The 23,576-nt window shown below is 41.5% G+C and overlaps 3 protein-coding genes across 4 annotated transcripts in view; 2 read left to right on the top strand and 1 right to left on the bottom strand.

The window, feature by feature from the left end:
* hnrnpl (heterogeneous nuclear ribonucleoprotein L) overlaps window positions 1-9,360 on the top strand; it is an 11,928-nt gene extending 2,568 nt beyond the window's left edge. For both annotated transcript variants that reach the window (XM_076019947.1, XM_076019948.1), the window contains exons 5-14: window positions 76-170; window positions 2,061-2,133; window positions 6,646-6,681; window positions 6,928-6,996; window positions 7,094-7,341; window positions 7,870-7,991; window positions 8,087-8,288; window positions 8,378-8,435; window positions 8,674-8,769; window positions 8,878-9,360. In XM_076019947.1, coding sequence (XP_075876062.1) covers window positions 76-170; window positions 2,061-2,133; window positions 6,646-6,681; window positions 6,928-6,996; window positions 7,094-7,341; window positions 7,870-7,991; window positions 8,087-8,288; window positions 8,378-8,435; window positions 8,674-8,769; window positions 8,878-8,936 — 1,058 coding nt within the window. In that variant the 3' untranslated portion in view covers window positions 8,937-9,360. The remainder of the gene's footprint in view (window positions 1-75; window positions 171-2,060; window positions 2,134-6,645; window positions 6,682-6,927; window positions 6,997-7,093; window positions 7,342-7,869; window positions 7,992-8,086; window positions 8,289-8,377; window positions 8,436-8,673; window positions 8,770-8,877) is intronic.
* Window positions 9,361-10,102: 742 nt separating this feature from the next.
* On the top strand, window positions 10,103-14,577 carry LOC142884392 (interferon regulatory factor 2-binding protein 1-like). The gene is made up of 2 exons (XM_076019946.1): window positions 10,103-12,139; window positions 13,655-14,577. The coding sequence occupies exon 1, from the start codon at window positions 10,341-10,343 to the stop codon at window positions 12,111-12,113; it is 1,773 nt and encodes a 590-aa protein (XP_075876061.1). The 5' UTR covers window positions 10,103-10,340; the 3' UTR covers window positions 12,114-12,139; window positions 13,655-14,577.
* A 56-nt stretch (window positions 14,578-14,633) lies between these two features.
* Window positions 14,634-20,323, bottom strand: micu2 (mitochondrial calcium uptake 2). The gene is made up of 12 exons (XM_076019949.1): window positions 20,082-20,323; window positions 19,697-19,826; window positions 19,144-19,175; window positions 18,979-19,054; window positions 18,712-18,759; window positions 18,406-18,488; window positions 17,700-17,753; window positions 17,468-17,565; window positions 17,075-17,246; window positions 16,896-17,004; window positions 16,640-16,797; window positions 14,634-15,092 (listed from the first exon to the last, which is right to left on the bottom strand). Exons 1-12 carry the CDS (start codon window positions 20,277-20,279, stop codon window positions 14,991-14,993), a joined length of 1,260 nt encoding a protein of 419 aa, XP_075876064.1. The 5' UTR covers window positions 20,280-20,323; the 3' UTR covers window positions 14,634-14,990.
* Between the last annotated feature and the right edge of the window lie 3,253 nt (window positions 20,324-23,576).

The raw sequence follows: 23,576 nt of genomic DNA, 5'->3' as shown, positions 1-23,576 counted from the left end.
AATTCACATCTTATTTTAACCGAATGCTTAAAGTACATGGAATCAAAATATCTCCTTAACTTACTGCTTCCACATTTGATTCAGTCCAAAGTGCTCAAAGGGCCAAAGCCTCTCTAAATGGGGCGGATATTTATTCTGGCTGCTGCACACTAAAGATTGAATATGCCAAGGTATGTGTAATGAGAGTTCAAGATCGTACGACCTCAACCTTGTATGAGTTTATTTTTCAAAATTCTGTAGGTTTCAAGATATTTAATATTAAGCCTCTGGTGAATAGGATAATGTTTTACTGTGAGGGGATGCAGACGGTACAAATAGTTTAACAATTTGTTCGGGCTGCACAATATATCGTAAATTTATCGATATCGCGATATCAACACGTGTAATAGACATATCGTAAACACTGCGATAAATAGTGCGCTCACCCATGCGCTAGGTGTAAAGAAATTTGGCCAATCAGATTGAGCCTTACTGCGTTAGATGCCCGCCTCCAAGTTACTGCTTTTGGTTGAGTTCGAAAAACCATGTGGAGCGAGTGAGGGGGGCGCAGTCATGGCGGAGGCGACGGAGACATGCAAGGAAAATGTGGGCGAAGAGGAACTGGAGTGCGATACAACACCGGTGTTATGTCTGTACTGGTCTTCAATTTAACGTGTTTCCTCACCGAACAGCTGCAAATGTGCTTTGCCAGCAGTTTTGTCAGAAGTTAATAAACATACACAACGTATTACTGGCGGTTTAACTGTCGTCGTCCACATCTACAACAGCGCGTACGTGAGCAGTGAGCACTACAAGCTAGTGACCTACAAAACATCTATCAGCTGTGACTCACAGCTAGCACGGCTTTCTTTGGGTATTAGTAAATGAAGGCAGCATCCAGGTAACATTTTGATTTGGGCTGCCTGATACAACAGGTTTTCCTCAGTTATCATATTTTGTTTACTTTCATTAAAATCACCAGTAACATGTTGTGTATGTTTGTTAATTTTTGACGATCCGTGACAATGAACACACATACAGGATTTTGTTTCCTTTTGACTGTTCCCATTAGGGCTTGCCACAGTGGAGAAGACATCTCAACCGTGTCTTCTCCACCCTCTTTTCACCATCTAACTTCTTGTCCTCTTCCATTGCATCCATAAATGTCCTCTTTGCTCTTCCTCCAGGCCTCCTGCCTGGCACTTCCAACCTCAGCAGCCTCCTTCTATCCATGTACTCACTGTCCCTCCTCTGTACATGTTCAGACTATCTCAGTCTGGCCTCTTTGGCTTTATTTCCAAAACACCTGATATGCACTGACTCCCTGGTGTACTCACCCCTGATCCTGTCTATCATGGTCACTTCCAAAGAGAACCTCAACATTTGAATCTCTTGTTACCTCCGACTCTCTGCCTCCTATCCGTTGCCGTCTCCCACCGCTCATTACAGATCACAGTATCATTTGTAGATCTACAAAGTGCACAGTGTAACATAAGATCCCCTTAAAGCAAATACTGTATATGGGAGCATGGCGAAGGTTACAAGTTGATCTGCCAGTTAGTGGGCTTCAGAGGTGGCTCAGGATGGATGGATGGATGGATGGATGGATGGATGTCTGTTTGCAGCTTAGTGGCTTGAACATGTGAAATTCTGACAAGGCAGATGGATGGAGTGTTTTGTAGAACCACCTCATAGGAGAAAAAATATATAATTGGATGTGTAGAAAACATTTGCTTTAATGTCAGTTAGAAATGAACAAAAGTGTTCAACAAAATGTCTGAAGTCCCACCGACTTTTAGGTCTTTATTGAAATGACTCTCACAACACTGAAAAAATGAATGAAATTACAGCTATTAATATAATTTGTTCAAGTTTGGTGGGCCGGATTAAAAACCTTTACGGGCCACATATGGCCCCCGAGCCGTATTTTACCAACGACTGCCTTAGGTTGTACTGCATGAATAAGAACATCCGGTACATATAATATACCCAACCAACACTGAGCAATGCTACATAACTGCACCTGCCTTCTCCTGTGACTCTACTAACCTTTGATTTCTGTAATGCCATTCTGTCTCCAGCCAGCCCGCCTTAATGTTTTCAAGAATGACCAGGACACGTGGGACTATACAAACCCCAACCTTAGTGGCCAAGGTAACATGTAGCTCCCAGTCCTTCCCTCCCACCCCCTTTTTTTTCTCTTTTCCTCTCACGCCACTCTATTGGATGGTCAATTCTCTCCGCCTCCGGGGGTATTGCCTTTGTTCGGAGGCAGTATTCCTGCGATGCCTTTACTGTCTTCATGCATTGTGTCACCATTCAGCAGCTTTCAAAGTTAAGGGCATGAGTAAGGGCATGAGGAGAAACCTCAAGGGCAGCCAGCTTCAACGACAGGCCCGTGCATGTGAAAAAACTAAACGCACCCATCACAGCATCATTGGTAGACGCACCATCCTAGTGGTAGGTTCACGTTCCTCATAGAGCATGTCACAGCTGCACAACCTCACAGCCCGGCGTAGTCTAATGCTCCACACACAGTCAACGATCTCGCACCTTTTGGCATCTTTTCATACATAGTGGAGATTTAACCCTAGCTTGAGTTAGACATGCCTGCAGAGTTAACCTTTTTTGGAAAAAAATAATTGTGTTAGAATTATGTTTGAAGGTCCAATTAAAAGGAAAAATACACCATGTGTACTTAATAAATGTAGGGTAGGTGTTCAGGGCTAAACAGTCAAGATGAGCAGAGACAGGAGCTTCCTCGGTTGACAACTTATATAAAAAAGTAAAATTGCTGAATATGTTAGGCTTCTAAATTAACAAAATATATGTTAATACAGTGTTTCAGTTGTTGCTGTCAAGCTTTGAATTGTGTTTTTATCAAAATACTTTTTTGAAGATGCGACTGGCAAACCTTTTGAGAGAAGTACCAACGTGACCACAGGTTTAACATCAGAATCCCATAAATTGTTCTTACAGTATGTGCTTTGAAATAACATACTTAGTTTTTAGGTTCATCAGACGAGGCAGTCGAAATTGTGGTGTGCCTATAGACAAATTTTAACATCAGCCACCTGGCACTTACTCTTATCAGACTAATGTTAACTAACATTTCATTTACCAAAATGTAACATACCATAGAGATATTTAATGTTTCCAGTGCTACAGAGATCTTTTTATTTGTCATTATGACAGGGAAGCCGGCCGGACAGTTGATATTCTCAATTTAATGTTTCCTCAGTCAGTCTTTTTCTCACTGAAAACACCACAACATCAAAATGACAGTTCTGCAGCTCAAAATAACAGAAAGGTTTTACCTCCATAATATCAAATGACCAATCTCATTTTCAAGCGGGACAAATCATTTACGTCATATCCATTTAACTCGATTGGTCATCGTTGCTGATGGCGTAAAGTTTGTGCTGCCTTTGCGTTGAAGAGGTGCTCCTTGTGTCCTCACTGTGCAAACTGATACAGGCTGACCTCGACCTCGACAGCTACCCTTTTCAAAGCACCCACAGACAGCCACAGGCATACATCGGACACAGTGGGGGAAAAAAATGAACAAACAAACAAACGAAACAAAAACACCGGAACACAACCTCAACTCAGTCCATCATCACTCCAATCTCCACCACCTGACACGGGAGTCCATTTTCCATTTGGTGGGCGACAACATCCACCGCATCACTTTGAGGGACAGAAATACTCGGACGCCACGCAGACAGACACATCCGCCACAGAGCGACGGTGACACAGCACACGTCAACTGCAGAGCGGCCTGAGGAGACGCCTTGTTTTGACACCACACATTGACCATGAGGGTGGGAGTCACGCAACGTGGTCGTTGTAGCCACGCCCTCTAGCGCCCCCTCCCTCCCGGGACGAGCCGGCCGTAACACAACCACAGGGAGCGACAGAGGAGTTTTGCAGACACACTCGGCCCGACCGGGGAGCAGACGGTTCCGAACACTGTGGCTGCAAACACAAAAGACGTCTCCTGTCTCGCGCCAGTGACAACACCACAAGCTGAATAGCCGCGGCGACACACAGCTGAACTGCCTCTGACAGCACATCGCACGCAGATACTCCTGTTGAGCGCTAGACGCCTTTTCACTTCTCAAGCGGCCGACGGCTTTTTTTCCCCTTTTTTTTATCAACCCAAAAAGCAAGCATCATTTGGACACCCGTTCTTACACAAGAAGACGTATCCACAAGGGGGGCCGACGAAGACACAAGCATCAGACACCGATCAAGCATACAAGCACAGACGCAAATCAATCTCAGAATCCTTCCTAAACCTTTCCCCATTCATGGATTCCGGTGTTCTGTTTTTTTTTTTCTTCCCTGTACCTTCCTCCCCATCCCCCTCTTTCTCTCTGTGCTGTTCTTGTGTTGTATCTACGTTGTTTGATTTCTTTTTATTTTTTTTCCTGTTTCTTTTTTTTTTTTTTTTTTTTTTGCTGCTGCACTGGACCTTAGTGACACCTTTAACGCCTCCCATGTGATGCAGGTCTGGCTCAGTGTGTCTGTGGACAGGCAGCCCGCTCTCAAATGGTGCAAATGTCCCGTTTGCGGTCAGAGAGCATGGTAAGCCGGAAGTGAGCCGCTAGTAGCATCTCTGAAAACAAAACCAGCAGCAAGTCAAAAGCCAAGCGCGGATTTGTGGATGTACTTTTCTCCCTGTTGGTGGTGGTGATGGTGGTGGGGATGCAAGGATGGACAGAAGAAAGGAAAGACTGACGAGAGATGAATGAGTTGAGGCTGGAGTCTGAGGTTGGAGGGTAGCCCCGTTGCTGAAGACTGCCCCCTACTTGCCCACTGTGTCCCATGCCTTCTGTGTGGTGCTGTAAGTACTTGACAGGAATGAATGAATTCATCTGACTTGATGGTAACAAGTTGAAACCATTAATAAAACTAAAACAACATGACTGCTCTTAGCTTCCGTTTGTCAACAATCGTGTTAAGGACAAAGGCCGGCACTAGCGACGCAAATATATATCATTATTATTATTATTATTATTATTATTATTATTATTATTATTATTGTATAATATTGGCGCGTCAGTACTTTCCTGCACCTACATTGAAAGATGAAACTGTTCCACAGTGTACCTTTATTAAACATTATATTTATATCTTGTCATCAAGTATACCACTTGATAATGAAATTTATTTTTTTGATAAATGGGCCAACCTTTGCAGTGAGGAACTGAGTTAAACCAAAAATCTTCAGGAAGTGTCTTTAGATGCTTTGCTATATGTTACATGCAGCTTTCTTCAGATGCTGTGTGCGCTCTATACCTTTCGTTTTGTTTACAGTCACTGATTATAGATGCTACTAATTCACTGTCAGTTATATAATTATCTTCTAAAAGATCTTGGGATTTTCTTGGCAACGTGTCTCAGTCATTTTTAAAGCGTGTGACTGATTATAAAGAGAATGCGGCCCTACACACCACAAAATTCACTTTGCTTATTCCAATAGCAGTTAAAGCATCTCAACCCCACTGACTTGCAATACATACATGCTTCATCTCCATCACTGCCTTCACCATGTTTCACAAATTGTCTAATATGCTTTCTTTTCTACTTTAGATTCTGTTTTGGCTCAGTCCAAGTTATTATTATTACTCTTATCACTGAAAAGTCAGCTATTGCATAATTTTGAATCTATTGTTGTGATAGCTTTCCAGACACAATCACAAATAACTTGTGTCTAAATAATGAGTGGCTAACCTCTTTATATCCCGAGGTTTGGGTAGAGAAGTTGTCATTATTTTGAAAGAAAATATTGGATGCTTTGCATTACTTCTGTCTTATATATTGTCAGTAATAAATGTAGGATTTGATTTAACACACAGACACGTAGGAAGTATGTTTTGGTTATTTGGTTATTATCTGCATTGCAACCCTCATAAATTGATAAACCAATTAGGGTCGAATTCAGCTTTTTTTGCTCGATTTCAGCATATCATCAATTCAAGCCACAGCAAATGAATTGATGTGAGAGGGTACTGCTACTCCGCTGAAATAAAAATCAAGCTAAAACATTGCTTTACATTTTGTTTACTGGAGTTGGCCAGAAGAGGGTTTGTATCTGTGTATCGTAAAAAGGCTGGGAAAAAATTAAAATCACTGTCCATGCCGCTGCATCTGCGGTGTTTGTACATCATAATTATCTAAGGTGCAATTTAGATAACACTTCACATGAATCTGGAAACAGAAAACACATATTTTGCTTTTTTGTTGATAAATGAAGGGGTCAGACTAACTCGATAACATTATGTTATTATTTATTTTTTTTAATTGTTAACAAGTACACAAGAACATGGCCTATTTTTGTTGGTTGACTGTAATAGATTCTACTGTCACTAACTTTGGCACCCTTTCACCATGTATTCCACTCATTTATTTCTGGTATCATCTTAGTAACATCTGTTATGCATCATACACTAAATAACCATTAAGGTTTGTTGGTTTATTGTAAATAAAACTTAAAGTTGATGGAACTTGATGGATGGAACAGCTGTTGTACATAGTTTCCTTAGGATTTTTTTCTTGATGTTTCTATTCTATAGCATAGTTAGTTTTTTCTTTGTTTAAATTGTTGCCTTATTTTCACATTTGTATTGTTCATTTAAATTTGATTATGTGCTTGCACAGATGCTGATGGTGATGGCAATTGGAACAATTCACAAGGTGTGTGTATGTGTACTAGATTGCATTAGGGGCTACATTAAAATTAATTAAAAAAAAATCTCCATTATGTCATGTATTAAATAATTTAGCTGCTTGCAAACCTGTTATTGCATAATATTTATGTCACTGTTGCATGTCAGTCACAGCTTTGTTCCGTAGCACATGTATGCACATAGTTGATGTCATTGGGGATTTTAGGGAAATGACTCTTGTACTCTTTGACAACTTGTATTTTGCTCCCTTTAGATCCTAATGCCAATCCGAACAAACGCCAAAGACAGCCTGCCCTTCTTGGAGACCACCCACCAGATTATGGTAAACATCTATTCAGAAATGGGGCATTGACGTGAAATGAACACTTCACAATAATGCATCTGTTCTATTTTTATTTTTTTTTCGCTTTATAATTCAGGTGGCCCTCAAGGAGGTTTTCATGGATACAACGATGAGAATTATGGCCCCCCTCCACACCGCCTGGGACCTGGTATGGGTGGACGCGGTCGTGGGAGCCAACGCTATGGCCCAGCATACGGACCTCCACCTCCAGAGTATGGTCCCCATGCTGACTCGCCGGTCCTCATGGTTTATGGCCTCGAGCCATCTAAAATCAACACTGACAAAGTCTTTAATATCTTCTGCCTGTATGGAAATGTAGAAAGGGTAAGTTAAAAAAAAAATAAAAGCAGGTGTCACTGTATTTCTTTTACTCCTTTTTAATCATTAGATGCTGCTTTTCAGAATTGACTTCTCTTTGACACATAGGTGCATAAAAGTGATTAACAAACTGTAACCTCAGATTAATCACTTGGTTAATAGTGTGTATTTTAAGATATATACGTTCACTAAAGAGGCTTTTCTGCAAGCACTGCACTCGGCTCGGCTCTTCTGGTTTTTAAGCTTTACCAATAGGTGGTATTACTTGGTACCAAGTACTATTTCAGTACCTACTTGGCCGGGGTTTCAAGTGAGCCGAGCCCAAAATGTTTCGTCAACAAAGTGCAGGCCACTGATTAGATGGGTTGTGACGACACAGGGACTTTCAGGAGGGAGTCTCCTTCACTCACAGCTAAATCTGTTAAGAAATAACTAAAAAGTTATTATTGTAAAATGAGCCATAACATGTTGTGTTTAATGCATATTTTTCAGTTTCTTAACAAACGGAATTGGTAATATTGTTTTGTCATTCAGGTTAAGTTCATGAAAAGCAAGCCTGGAGCAGCAATGGTGGAGATGGGAGACTGTTACTCTGTGGACAGGGCAATCACTCACCTGAACAACAACTTCCTTTTTGGACAGAAACTCAATGTTTGGTAAGACTAGTTGTACAAACATTCAAATGGGAACTAGGTAGGCTACACGAACACTGAAAGGAAGTGTGGCTGATTTATTTCCCCCCCCCAAATAGTGTGTCCAAACAGCAGGCCATTGTGCCAGGGCAGTGCTACCAGCTAGAGGACAACACCAGCAGCTTCAAAGATTTCCATGGATCCCGCAACAACCGCTTCACCTCTCCAGAGCAGGCGGCTAAAAATAGAATTCAGCATCCCAGCAATGTCTTACATTTCTTCAACGCGCAGCCTGATATCTCTGTAGAGATGTTCAACCAGGTATGAAGGCTATAACAGTTTATCGGGTCTATAGTTTTCCAATATACCACCGCTTAAGACTAGGACTAACTGTTGTGTGTACCTTTCAGGTCTGTGACGACTTGGGAATCAAGGGCCCCACAAGTGTGAAACTTTTTACCGGAAAGAGTGAGTAGTATGTTACAACGAAATGGGTCTGTTATTTACAATCTTGGTGGGGTGAGTTGTAAGCAGCTGGACTTGGTTCATAGTTTACTTGCCCACAACTGGACCTAAACAATTAACAATTTATAGATTTGTATTATATACCCTTCTGGCCCTTTAACGCACAATTTTCTTAAGTAAGAAATTGAATATACAAAATGTATTGTTGGGAGCTAATTGGTGACCTTGTATTTTGCAAAAGGTGAGCGAAGTTCATCTGGCCTTTTGGAATGGGAATCCATCAACGATGCCATGGAAGCTCTTGCAATGATGAATCATTTTCAGATGAAAAACCCAAGTAAGTCTTTATTGTCATTGAAGTAACATGCTAGAATGTGTATTTGATCATCCTATTTGTGCTTTGCGTTGAACCATTATTTACCATCTCAATTCTTTTGTCTTTCAGCTGGGCCTTACCCTTATACACTGAAACTGTGTTTCTCAACCACACACCATGCCAACTAAACAACACTTCTTTGAAATATTTGTAAGATCTTGTGTCTTTGCATAGAGTATTAGAAAATTCTTTTGTTACATCCCAATAAAAATAAATCACTATTGATTAAATTAGGATTGATATGCATTAGTACATTTTTACACAGTTTGATTTTGACTTGCTTTACTTTCAGTGTTTTGCAATCTGTTGTTTGCCGAATTCACACTAACTTTAAATATTGTAAATCCCACCATAGTAGAACACATGCTAATTTGGATATTAATAGTTATTATTGGGAGTAGTAAAGTTACTGTAAAATATTGATATAACAGTGGGTCACATTATTAAACATATTGTTTTGTACCTTCCATCATTTATTCCTGTCATTATTTGTTACATTTTGACAACAAACTCCTGTTTATTGTACAATAAATAAATAAAAATAATAAAAAAGATGATTGCAGCCGCCCTGCATTCATTGACAAGTTCATAGACAGAGCACAGCCGCTTTTTCCGCGTTATAACTTCACTCTGAAGTCTTGTGATGTACAAATTTAATAGTTTTGTAGCTAGTTCAGGGGTTGTGTATAGCTTACAACCCCACAATTTTGACTTTTGCTATTTAAATTCGAAGTGATTTATTGGTTCCGTTGTAAAGGCCGTCAAAGTACAGCCTAATTAAAATACCTAACCGAATTCTGTTGGTTTGTGTCTCATTTATCAAAATTACCATGCTGCTTATAACGAGATGTCCTAAATCCAAGACATTGAGTCCAGTCGTGTGCTACTGCGTCGACGTCGTCACTATTGCCTGGAAAATTTGTTAGACTTCGTATTAGACACACTGACGTGACATTTCAGTAAAAAAAAAAAAAAAAAAATAGCTTTAACAAAAATTTGCTTTTCGAGTTGCATCTTAAATTGCAAATACGAACGTGGACGCTTTATATTGTCACTCGCATTGAACCGCGACTAAAGGCCACGCGTTTTATATTTGATGAATACGGTATTGCGTAAAAGCATCTGCGCCGCGACGCAGTGGATTTTCAGTTCTTTATCATCGCTAACGTTATTTTATTTTATTTTATTTTGCGGCGGAAACAATTTACCGAGCACATGAGAAGGCTCAGACATAATCGGAAGAAACTACAAATCCCATGAAGGCCCCAGCCTGGCTGGCGTAGGTGTTTCCGGTGTCTTATGACATTTTACTTCCTTTCACACGGACCGACAAGAACAAATCGAGACAGACATCGCTAACTTTTTAACGTTATCGCCCATTGTCGCATTACCCGCTTGTTTCCAGCTCGATTTCCATCGTAAAATGCACGGAATGTTGCGAGCTTCTCCGAGGGACTGAGAAATCGCCGACAACCGTACAGCGCAGCGTGTAGGGCCTCCGAAGAAAGTTTGGTCGCGGGCCTGTAAACAACATGTCCTCCGCCTCGCAGTCTTCCTCCAGACGGCAGTGGTGCTACCTCTGCGATCTGCCCAAGATGCCCTGGGCCATGCTGTGGGAGTTCAGCGAGGCCGTGTGCCGGGGCTGCGTCAACTACGACGGCGCGGACAGAATAGAACTGCTCATTGAAACTGCCAGGCAGCTGAAGAGCACGCACGGAGTTTTAGACGGAAGGTCCCCGGGTCCGCAGCAGGGGAAGCCCAGCTCGGCCGGGCCCATTGAGGCGAGTCGGCAGCATGGAGAACGCACGGATAGGGGGAGGGGTGAGTATGGGGTGTCGTCGCGCCTTCCCAACGGTTTACACAGAGCTGAAGACGTCTCCCTGACGGAGGGCAGCAGGCAGAGCCCAAACACTCGCAGGGCTGTTGTCGGGGCAGTCCCCAGTCTGCACGGCACCATCTCCCCTGCCCTGTTAGCGCAGGGCTTAGTCGCTGCCCCACATGGCCTTTTGGCTCCGTTATCAGGGTCCAGGGCTGGAGCAACACCCATTGCAGTCTCAGCTGGTCCAATCATGAGTGACGCTGGCAGGAGACAGGTTGTGTCCCTGGGTGTGGGTGCCAGCACCTCCACTCTGGTGGGCATTGACCCGGCAGCGTGGAGAAACAACGAGGTGATGGCTGAACTAAATGATGTGGCCCGCAACCGGGTCGAAGGCTGGCCCAACCGTCCCAAAGCAGTCCGAGACGTGCTGGTTGCCCTGAGCAGCTGTGTCCCCTTCAACGTGCGCTTCAGGAAAGACCACAACCTCATGGGTCGCGTCCTGGCCTTTGACGCCGGCGCGTCTCCAGATTTTGAGCTCAAGGTGTTTGTGGAATACCCGGCCGGCTCTGGGATAATATTCCTGGGTGTCCCCGACCTGGTCCGGCAGATGTTCCGCGACTCGGCCAAAGATGCGGGGAAAGCGGTGAACTCTGGGCTGCGTTACGTGGAATACGAGAAAAGGCAAGGCACCGGCGACTGGCGTGCGCTGTCCGAGCTGTTGAACGACGGCGTGCGCATGTTCAAAGAACCCCCCATCCCAGAGGTCCTCCCACAGCCGGATGCTGGGTTGCCCATGTCAGTAGTGGGGCGCCCGGCGCCGCCCAAGAGTGCACCCCGACGCCGCAAGGCCTCGCCAGGCTCCGAGAACGGGGAGGGCGAAGGCCGTCCTGACCATCCACCCCGAGAGACCTGGTCCCGCGGGACCTACCCAGGCATGGAGCTCCTCCCCAGCATGGCCGCTGTTCAAGAGGGCCCTCCCCGTTTACACAGCCAACCATCGCCCATTTCCGCCCTCATGGGAGTGGCGGATAGCCTGAGCGCCACCCAGATGGCCCGGGAGAGCCCCAGCATGTCCGCAGCCCACTCCTCCGCTGGACGCCCCACCAGCAGCAGTCCATCCACCTCCTCCACCTCGGTCTCGCAGGCAGCCCTGGGTCAGGTGGGTCCGAGCAGCAGTAGCGGCAGCACCGCCGCCAGCGAGTCTGCGGGCAGCACGCAGACCCTGCTGTGTTGCACCCTCTGCCGAGAGCGCCTGGAGGACACTCATTTCGTCCAGTGTCCGTCCGTACCGCATCACAAGTTCTGCTTCCCGTGTACCCGAGGATTTATCCGCAGCCAAGGCCAAGGCGGCGAGGTGTACTGCCCAAGTGGAGAACGCTGTCCGCTCGCAGGCTCCACTGTGCCTTGGGCCTTCATGCAAGGAGAGATCTCAACCATCCTGGCAGGGGACGGCGACGTGACAGTCAAGAAGGAGAGCGACCCTTGACGTCTCCACCCTGTTGCAGTGAAATGGTAAGGGAGCAACCAACAAGCCCACAGTGGGGTTGTGGGGATGCAAATTGTATTAAATAGTGGCGCACATTGATGTCAGCGTGGCAGCTCTAATGTGTAGTGTTTGCCTCGGCATCATGATCACAACTCCCCTCATAAAGTGATGACGCAGTCTATTTTCAAAGATTAGATCTGCATAAATGTTACACTGTCAGTTTGGCTTTGCTTTAGCTGTATCTGGTGATAATTTGTAGGATACAAAAGTATAAAATGAAGTTAATTGTGTACTCAAAGTTGACATGGCTTGGTACAATTTGGTACTTGCGTTCTAGTTTTTTCATGAAGGGCAATTGGCACAAACAATTTTGTAAATATCCATTAAGGCCCCTCTTGTTTTTGAAAAGTAAGATCATTATTGTAACTCTAATACTTAACTTAAACAGCAAATATCTGACGTTAACACCAAAGTAGTGACTCTCCCAAATTCAAATTCACACCAAATTTATGGAATTCATTTATTTCAAATTTTTTTCAATCCTAATCTTAATCTAAAGGTCTAAAATGTCTGTCATCAATTAAAATTGGATTTAAATATACAAGTATCATTAATTCATTAAAATACCAGTTTATTTTATTGGTGCTATTCAACTCTCTGTTGTCACTTTATTTGCAAACGCTAAAAATCACGGGTGTGACGAAAATGGAGACACGTGACGCAATGGAGATGGACAATACAGGTTTCCCTCTATCAAAACTCAACAATCCCAACACACAAGTTGTCTCCTGCACATTCACCATATAATACAATATGCTACAATACATACAATTACAAATACTTATGTGCTGAAGTTATTTAGTTTTTGGCTCAAATAAATAAGGTTCAATGTCGTCTTGGTTGGTATATATATATAAAAAAAAAAGAGGTCATGATCAGGCATTGGTTTCTTGTCAACCAGCTTGGCGTTTTGATGGCAGGAGCTGCTAAACACGCACTTTTGAAATCACTCCGCCCAGCAGGTGTGTCTGGAATGTAGTTCTTGCTTTGCATTTACCTTGAAAGCGTCTCTGTTTCATTCTAATAATTTCCTAGCGTGGTGAGTGTGCAGGTCACAACTTGTCCACTAGAGCAGTTTGAATTTGTCAGATTGTGTATTTGATGAGTTTTGAGTGAGGGACCCCTGTCCCCTTCACCTCCATCTTGTTCACCGAGCAGCTTGTGGGTCCGTCCCCCGGATCTCAGCCACTGATAATTACTGGGAATGTTTTTATTTGTATGACTGTAGGTATTATAGGAATCGTAAGGAATTTGCCAAATTTCTTTTCTAACTTAAAACATTTCACACAGCTTCTAGACTCGTACATAAGTTTTGTTTTTTTTGTTTTTTTAAGACTTAAGCAACAGCTGAAGAGCTGTCCTCAATGCATGAGTTGGGAATCTATCTCTACCTATCCCTCCGTGACTTTGCCAAGTCTTGAAAGCACAATTGCCCTTTTCATTAAAAAGTCTTAAACAAATGTCTCTCTGTCATTCCGCAGTGGATCAAACACTTCGAAAGCACTTCCCCATAAAGTCAAGCAGAGGTCCACTTTGGCTGCAGTTCATCATGTGTGCCTCTGAGTATAGAAGATTGCTGAAGACAGCTACATAGAAAAACATTAAAGTAAAGACACAACAAGACACACTTCAGTGGAAGACAAGTCAGTCTGTCGGGGCTGGCCTGCTACATCACAACTGAATGTTTTGAGTCCTGACCACAAGTCTCTCTCTCTCTCTCTCTCTCTCCCTCCCTCCCTCCCTCGCTCTCTCTCTCTCTCTCTCTCTCTCTCTCTCTCTCTCTCCCTCTCTCATCCTGACTCCATCTACAGGCCTCAATTTCAGACCCCAGTATAGAAAGCACATGCTTGTTTTAGGAATGACAATCTTTTGTCTTTCATTTGTGTTTGTTTTACATGATGCAGACTGTTCCTCACGGATAGAAGACAATGTCGATAGATGGTTTGACAGTCCAGCAGTTTTTCAAAAAACTTTGTGTCCAAATGAGTGGTTGCTCAACGCCAAGGATTGAAAATGAAACAAAATGTAATCCCATTATATGTCTCTTATGTAATCTCCTTATATTGTTTGTCAAAATGTGAATTTACTTTCAATATGGCTATGTAATTTCTATTTTTGATACAATACAAATTTCTATGTATTTGTTTATAGTGATAAGAAGACCAAAGATGGCTTCATGCTCAATGTAATTTTATTGTATTGTAGCTGTGTATGCTGTATTCACTGATAACCTTTGGCATCGGTCACTAATTTGTTCATCTATCACAGAAGTAAGCTTGTTTTGTCTTTTTACTTTTAGAAATATGTATAAGATAATTAGCACCACAATTTTCAATGGTTAACCCACATACTCATGTGATCCTAAAAGGTCAAATCTACAATAAACTGCAAAAGGAATTACAAAGTGGTTTATTGCATAAAACACACACTTTTAGATGTTCTTCAGAAAAAAAGCTGTGATTGATTTCTGATTGGCTTTATTTTAGCATAATTACCCATCACCTAATATGGGATATTCCACTGAAAAACTAGAAAAAAATATGCACAGGAAAAAATATAAATCCTTTAACCACAGTTACGCCGTTTTTTGAAAACACACGTGGGATGATACAGACAGTGCAAATTAACGATTCAGCCATTCTACTGTGAAAGGCACGACTTGGTCGAGTCCAGCACACTGCACCGAGCACTACAAAAGCATTGTAAACACCAGAACCAGACAATAGACAATAGGATATCGTAAACATCTGTACTCAAGATAGTGGTGAAGATCCTTTGTTTTCTTTGCACTTCCATCATCCAGGACAGCCAGATCACTCAGAACGGGCTCCCGGTGTCCCCCAGGGCCTCCTGAGCGCCCTTCAGGGTCTCTCTCTTTACACATTTCCAATAGCCAGACACGCCACTCTGAGGCTGCACCTGAGGGGAAATACCAATCCACAAAGAAGGCTTACAAAAACGGTGGACTTGTCCTGGCTGAAAGAGCTTCGGATACTGCTGCTACCACTACTAAACAACACTAATGGGTATTAATGGACAAGATACAAACATTATAAAATATTCACAAGGTCATTTGCAGCATTTGATACAAACAGTTTACAGGGGGAAAGAAAAAAAAAACAAAAAACAGAAGAAGTGTAAAAGTAATGAATCCGTGTTAAGTCAAGATCTCACGAACAATGCTTGTAAATTGCCACCTATAAAAGGGCATCATGGCTGTAATTGTCAGTGGGGCAGCTGTCTTCACATGCTTTCCTAAGCTGTCAAATTTCCTGGTATGCAGTGTTTTCACTGTTCGGTTCATTTTTGCAGGGCAATACTTAGAACTTAAATGGCAGTAGTAGGCGAAACAGGAAATGAGGCAAAGCAAGTGTGTTGTGTTTTTTTTTTGTTTACATCGTTTAGTTCATTGAGTGCCATGGCGCCCAGTTTTCTGTTTATGCTGAAGATTGTGTGTACATTCCAGATCTGTGTAGTGTCTGCACTCGTCGAATAATACAAGGCATACAACAAAATCATCAGACTTCGGAACCCAGAACGCTGCAGAATTGACGGCGTGGCGTCAAACTACATATTTATGTAGCGAATCTTCCCCCAGCATTGTCACATGGGGGAAGGAAGCACAGGTGAGACCACCTGCAAGGCATTCACTTCCACCAGTGCCAATGGTATATATATATATATATATATATATATATATATGTATATATATATATATATATACATATATATATATATATATATACATATGTACACACATATATATATATATATATATATACATATATATGTATATATGTATATATATATATATATATATATGTATATATGTATATATATATATATATATGTATATATGTATATATATATATATATGTATATATATATATATATATATATATATATATATATATATATATATATATATATATACATATATATATATATATATATATACATATATATATATATACATATATATATATATATACGTAAACCCAAGAACTCTTGGGTTTACGACAACAACACTGAGAGACATACGCAGCTCATTGAACAGGAAGTGGGCAAATTTGAGACGGTGTTATACGGGCTCGTATAATTTATACAAGAAAGTGTATAAATTATATATATATATATATATATGTATATATATATATATATATGTATATATATATATGTATATATATATATATATATATATATATATATATATGTATACATATATATATATATATATATATATATATATATATATATATATATATATATATAGTTTGGGCCAATTTACAGATTGAAAAAAGTTAGAATATATCCAGGTAAATTATCATGGTCTTAATCTGGATGACAGCTGTAGCAGTCTGTAATTTAAGATTTACTGTCGAAATGTGAGATTAGTGTCCATCTTCTGGTTTACGGGAAGATAGAAAGACGGAAACACACCATAATCAAAAGGGGCACAAACTCACCTTCAGACCCCGCAGCACTCTGTCTTTCATCACACTAATGAATTCCTTATGACTCAGGCAGTTGTCTCCATCCATGTCAAAGAGTTTGAATACAGTATCCAATACGTTGTCGGACAACTCGTGACCTGTGGCAATCTTTACGGCTCGCTTGAACTGGGCTGAAAATTAAAAAAAAAAAAATATGAAGTTTTCATTTAATGCTTTAATATTTTTTGATTGTAGGAACTAGCTGCTTTGTAACCAGCTAGGCTCTCACCCAGGCCAACAGGGCGGTTGGCTCCTGTCACCAGTTTCATGGAGAAGGAGAAATCCTCCAGATTGTTGGTGAACAGGCAGAAGGCCTTGAACTCATCAAACGTGATGCTCTGTAAGAAAAAGACCATCAGTTTGTTTTTGCAGCGAAGAGAAAGACCATTTGCCCTCAGTTATTTTCACCTGGCCCGCTGGGATCTTCTTCCTCATGTTCTCCCAGTAGGTTTCATTGTCTGCCTCGTTGGTGTAGTGAAGGAGCCACTCTGCAAAGTCTTCTCTCCGCATGGTGTCCATGCCTTTGGAGAACTGCAGGAATTCCATCTCCTGGACTTCGGCTTGCAAGTCTTCCATGAACCTGGCAAGCAAAGTGATTTGAGTTATGAGAACTTGAAATAAATAAAAACACAAAAGTGATTTTTGACATAGTTTTCAGTAGTTTCCCCCCTAGGTTTGCAGATGTTCTTTTCCCTGCATTGGGAAATTGAATATGATTGACTTCTTGACTAGTAAATATTAGTATCCACAAAGAAGACTGTTACTTAGAGATTGACATCACAACAGAAGACAGTTCCTTACCTATGGAATTCTTGATACTGCAACTTTTTATCTCCAGTCTTCCCAAAGAAGAAGGCCTGCAGCGTTGTGTTCACATCGTCTCCTTCCTCTACTGCTATCTTCAGCATTCAGCAAGAAACACACATCACTTTTCTGGTGGCCAGCAGACTTTACACAGTATCATCAATACTGAAAGATAAGTGTTACTACATAAGGTTAGTTCAACTCAAGGTTCTAGTGTGTAAATACCCACCTGTGTGTTGTCCTTAGAGAAGCTCCTTTTATTTTTACCCAGAATTTTCTTGAGCTTTAAAAAAACAAAAATCATGTTTATTTTATTATAAATAATTTAGAAAAGTACTTACAGCTCAATTAAAAAAAAAATCGACTTCAGTTTTTGAAATGTTATTTAAATATTCAGTGCGGACCACTTTGATATAGGTAACACGCATCAACAATTCTATCCGCAAAACATAAGAATCCATGCATTTCTAACTGTGTTACAACAAATTGGTACTTGTACACTGAAACACAACATAGGCACTGTGCACAAGGTGCTTTCTTGGGAACATGCAGCCTATCAGTCAACCTTATCTCCACTCACACAGTCCTCTGCTGTCACTACAAAGGACCAGTCTGGTTGCAGCATGTGCAACAATGTCACAAGACATGAACTTTATGTATTTGGAATACAAGGCAGAGATGCAAATGCAAAACACTCGGAACAGGCTAGAGTGGCAGCTCTTCCTCACCTTCGGGCTGTGCCTCGGTCCATACTTACTACTGCAGCAGCATCAGTGACGCACGCAGCATTAAAGACGTCAACATTTTGACATTATAAATGCACATACATTAAACACGGTTTTCTCTCTAAACAACGTGCATACCGCTATATCATGAAACACAGTCTGTTGAACTGTTGAACAGCAGTACAGCATTCTAGAAATCCAGACACGCACCTTCAGAAACTCCTTGTTGTCCACATGCTCGTTACCGTCAACGTCAAGCATTTTGAAAGCTATGTGGAATCCTGTGTGCGGCTCTGCAACACCAAAGCAATGTCAGTCGCTTAACGGCTATATCTCAGTGTAACAAACTAACAGACCCTGCAACTTATGAAAAATTACTTCTTACAAATTATACAAATTGTGCTAGGTTGTTAAGTGCATATCATCACATGGGGACATTCAGGGGTGCCACAATCAATTTTGGGCCCTATAACTAAAAATTGGCTGTGAGGCATGAATGTGAGGCAATGTACTTACTGGTCAGGATTGTTAGCAAAAATAAATACTCTGTGTAGGAAATGAGACCTGTTCAAAAAGAGAACCAAGTATAAGAAAAAGAATACATAAAACAAACTATGACTCTAGAGTTATTTTTTTCATGCATTCCACAGTTGTTAATAAAGCCAAGCTCTTTCAGGGCAAATCATTTGATATGTGCTTTATTTAACACAATGCAGCAGCCAATTTGATTCCAGAGGATTCATTTTTGAAGCTACCATGTGATTACTCAGACTGAAGACTCACCGTTGTCTCCTAAGGTTCTGAACAGAGCATTCCCTGATCGTGCGCCAGAAGCAGATGCTAACATTCTTTCAACCTCCTGTGAGAAGATGCAGACCACATGTGAAGTGCAGATAGGACGTGAAACCAGTCGAAACTATATCAAGTGACGTGATCACGTGGGCATACCTGCTGTGTTAACTCTCTCTTTTGCAACTTACCTATATGGGAGCAAACAGAAAGCGGCTGAGTTTAGGTGCAAGTTGAACGCCTAGTTTCACTGGTCAGTTTAGTGCAACACAATCAGTTGAACCAGCCAAGAATATTCTTGTTGTAAAATGGCAGCATTTACTTTTATGTAATTGTATCGTATAATCTATAATTGCAGAGGAACTGGTCTTTCATGCCTTGAAAATCAAAGGGGCTGTTGACAGAGTGGGGCATGTTGTACATGTTGTATGGAGACACACACACAACAATGTATGTCAATGCATGTCAATATAATCTCCCACATACACATTCCTAAAATGCGCTTAAACAGTAGTTTAATTTGACGTTGACATTGCTTTTAACTCAGTATCTCAGCCCTCTGAAACCTTTTAATTTCTTGTCGATTTTGTGTATTGCACATATGCCGACGTCACAGGGATGGCTGGGGAATCCTCGGCGACAGGGACGGCTTCGGATTGCCATCATTTGCATATATGACACACAGACCCACAGCAAGGCGAGACAATCTTACGGTCGACTTTCTCCAGCATGACGGAGTAGAGGAAGTCTCTGGGTGTCATGTAGGGCTCCTGTTCGTACAACACGGACGCGAACTGGTTGAAGCGAACTTTTCTGGCCGACAGCTGCGGGGCTGCAGCTTCCTGAAACAAACAGGAGGTAAAAGTTCGAGACGGACACTGCGTGGCGTGTCACAGAGTGACAGCTGGGGGGCGTTCGCTGCCGATAAGAACTTTGCTTCGGTGTTTACGCCCTTCTCTGTAAACAACTGCGGACATGTTCTCCATTCACTTTGTCAGCCTTTTCATCGAAAACATTCGGACAATGGACCCTGCAGTGGTAACACGCATCCATCAGGTTCGATCAACATCGAATAAATCTATAAAGCGTCTACTTACTTTTTGTTCTTCGGCATAGACGGTAAAGGGTAAAGTCCTGCTGTTTGGACGGTACTGATAGTAAAGGAAAATCCCCGTCCCGACTGAGCCTCCAAATAATGCTGGAACGACAGCACGACGCACTTGTGTACTGCACAGTGAGCGGGGGCTCCTTAAAAGGCTCCGTAGCCCAGCGGCGACTCTACTCCAGCCGGCCATTTTCGTAAACTCGCTCGCTTGCTCGCTGCTAGCCAGGTAAACTCCGCGGCTTCCGTAGCTCCGCAGGGCCACGCCTCCTGGACTGCAATGGGGAAGTAGAATGGTTGTGACGCCGCCCCGAGGTGTCAGACACGGAGCCAGCACAAAGCACAGATGTACTGACAAACCAAACTGGGTCTGCTCTTGGAATTTCCAAGAGCATGTTGCCGAAGAGAATTCACACATCTTAGTTCATTCATTCTAAGACATGTAAGGTCGTCATCTCATGTAGCATTTTGTCATGTCAACCTGCTGCTTCATGTATCACATGTCCTCTCTCTGTAAGCACAGCCAGACATTCTATCCATCTATCTATCTATCTATCTATCTATCTATCTATCTATCTATCTATCTATCTATCTAGGTGGTGATGATAAGATGTTAAGAGACAGCTTCATTGCAAAATGTTTTATAATGCTTACACATTTTAAGTGATTCTTTTTCAGGACATATATGATTTAACATTACTAAAACATCAGGGAAATAGTGGACTAATATCTAACATTGTATTCAGTCCTTATAATACATTCATGGTTTAATGACATACAAAGCTAGATCAACTACATTCATGTGTCTTTGCTATTGGATTGTGCTTCTTAAACGGTGACTGATGGTGACGATGGGTTCCCATGAAAATTGTTTTTTTTTTTGTCTGGTCAGCACTGCACATTGTTGTTGCAGGCTTTGCGTATGGCGCATGTTTTGTTGACATAGTAATCACGGTGTATTCACGGTGGCTCCTTGCCTGAAAAGCAGCCAGGTTCTTAGGAGGTGCAAGTATATATTATATTTAACTTGCCACTTGCCCCTTTTTAAGTCTTTTTGATACTTTTCTTGAAACCTCATATTGCACAATCACGTTGGCTTCTGCCACACCAACATTTCACTGCCATGTAATGTGACATGTGACAAATACAAAACATCTTTGAGTGCTGATGAACCAACTAAGCACAGCAGAACACAGATATCAGGGGGAGACACATGGCACCTGCTGCTGTGACAGCTGCCTTGAAATGACAACCTATCATGACAACAACATACGTATGTTGATTCTTTTCAATTATTGGATATGTTGAGATTTTACATTCTATCACTTCGTCACATCATCAATGTGAGACCTCTTCCAGTACACATTTCACCCACTAAAGATACATTCATTTGTGAATGTATGCATAAACATACACACATGCATTTAAAAAATGAACCAATTAGGCTTTTCAGCACCGCCTACAAAAACAAAAGCAGCAACTCACATCTGTATAACTGTTTTCTAGCGATGCAAAGATAAATCACTTGTTTGTCTCATCGGGGCCCTCATACAGTTATGGCACAGAAAGCTTATTGATTATAGCCCTTGAACGCTGCTTGCAGCTTTAATTTGTCATTTTAATCTGTGTGCCTGAAAGCTCTTGCTAATTGGTGCTGATTTGACAAAGAAAACACAATAGTTTATCTGAGGCATATTCTGTCTTTTTCATAACGCAATCTTCACTTGCAAAGAATGTATGCATGAGAACAACTTTTACACTTGATATAGTCCTAAAGTGGAGAAAAAAAGACACTAGCAAAATCGGGGATGAACAGTTTTTATGAGACAATACCATCCTCCATGTTTCTACAGACAGATATTGGCAGATTTAACTCAGTTCAATGAACAAATCATAATTTAAATTTACATTCTTAAAACATACATTAAGTTGTGCAGAATTTGTGCAATACTGTATACATGTATGTAATTTCTTTCTTTCTTTCTTTTTTTTATTGTCGAAATTTTGTGAAGAGACCCTGCATTTCCACTGCTGCCGTCCACTGTGTACAGGGCTTTGCTTTAGTGCAAAACAAAAGTTGCATGAACCTTTTATTTTTACTCACATGAATTATTCACGTTCATTCACATTTTGTTTCAAAGTGCACGCAAGAAGCTCAGATGATAGCCAGAACTTTGCAGTAAGAAAGCCATACATACAGCGTCAAAATGTTTGTGTGGTGCCAGTCACTGTATATACAGAAGCAAGCAGAAAGCACGCAGAGGACACTATTACACAGACACAGTTTAGAAGATGCCAAGCCCTTCTGATTATTTTCCGTCAATGATTCTCCGTGCAGTTTTCTCAGTAGAGGGCCAGGTACACCTCCAGGGGGTGCTTTGTAATCAATGTGGAAAAACAACTGTGATGTTTTCACAGTATATTTTAAAAGTCGTTGACTCATTGTGATGTGTATTAGTCAAATGTCTTTTTTTTTTTTTTTTTTTTTGTCTCTAATACCTAATACACATCAAGAACATGCTCCATGAGGTCAGAGTCACTTATGTTTTATCACAAAGTATGTTGAGCTCATCGTCAACCAGTGCTGCTGTTGGTCACTGTCTCCACTGTGAAAGTCATGGCTAATCAGAAGAACAGTTCTGTGGACAAAATGACCCCCCAGGTTTGAGGTTCAAATCGCAGTAACACACTTCAATTCCACACGTGTGTCAGACATGTTAGCATGTGTGTCCACATCAGTTCCACATCAAGTTTGCGTCAGCAAGTTTGAAGGTTTATTTTTGTCTCATAGCAGCAAGTTTTAATGTAAAGTAATAGACGTACACACTTGTAAGAGCATCAATGAAAGAAACAACGTATGCACAATTCTTATTTGCTTCCGTCACAGTTACGATGTCTATTTCATGTTGCCCATCACCATAATAGTGTAAGAAGAAAAATACCCTCCGTTGTTTCAGAAAAGTCAAGCGAAGCAACATTTACAGTAAAATGCACATGGTGATGTGGGGGTAAATATTTGTCATGAGCCAAGAATTGGACACAGATCCAGCTACATGAAAAATACCATAGCTTCTTATTTCAATGACCAAGAAACAAAAAGTATTGCACCAGCTCCCTGTCAGACAATTTTCAATGAATCGTGTCATTGTCCACTCATTCCACCCTTTGAACCGCCGTTCAAGCGAACTGTACGACATGGCACTTGTATTGAAAACAAATGAAGACAGACAGCTGAGCCGTGAGGATGACATTCACATCGTGACATAGCTTCCCTCCTTGCATTGAACCCATCTTAAGGCTGCAGTATTAAAGATACTCTTAGCACAAGACAGTGAATTCAAACGATGCTGCATTTGAGGTTTAATTTTGGTGTCTTAAAAAGGAAGACTGTAAGCCTAAAAAAAACAAAAAACAAAAATCATCTCAAGTACTGTCTTGAAAAAAAGAGAAACCCCACTGTAAGTGAACGTGTCAATGTCTTAGCTGCTGA

Source organism: Nelusetta ayraudi, unplaced genomic scaffold (assembly GCF_046127955.1).
Source record: "Nelusetta ayraudi isolate G7.1 ecotype Tasmania unplaced genomic scaffold, CSIRO-AGI_Nayr_v1 ptg000011l, whole genome shotgun sequence".
NCBI classification, from domain to species: Eukaryota; Metazoa; Chordata; class Actinopteri; order Tetraodontiformes; family Monacanthidae; genus Nelusetta; species Nelusetta ayraudi.
The sequence above is the reverse complement of the archived record's forward strand: the minus strand, read 5'-3'. Positions and strand labels throughout refer to the sequence as shown.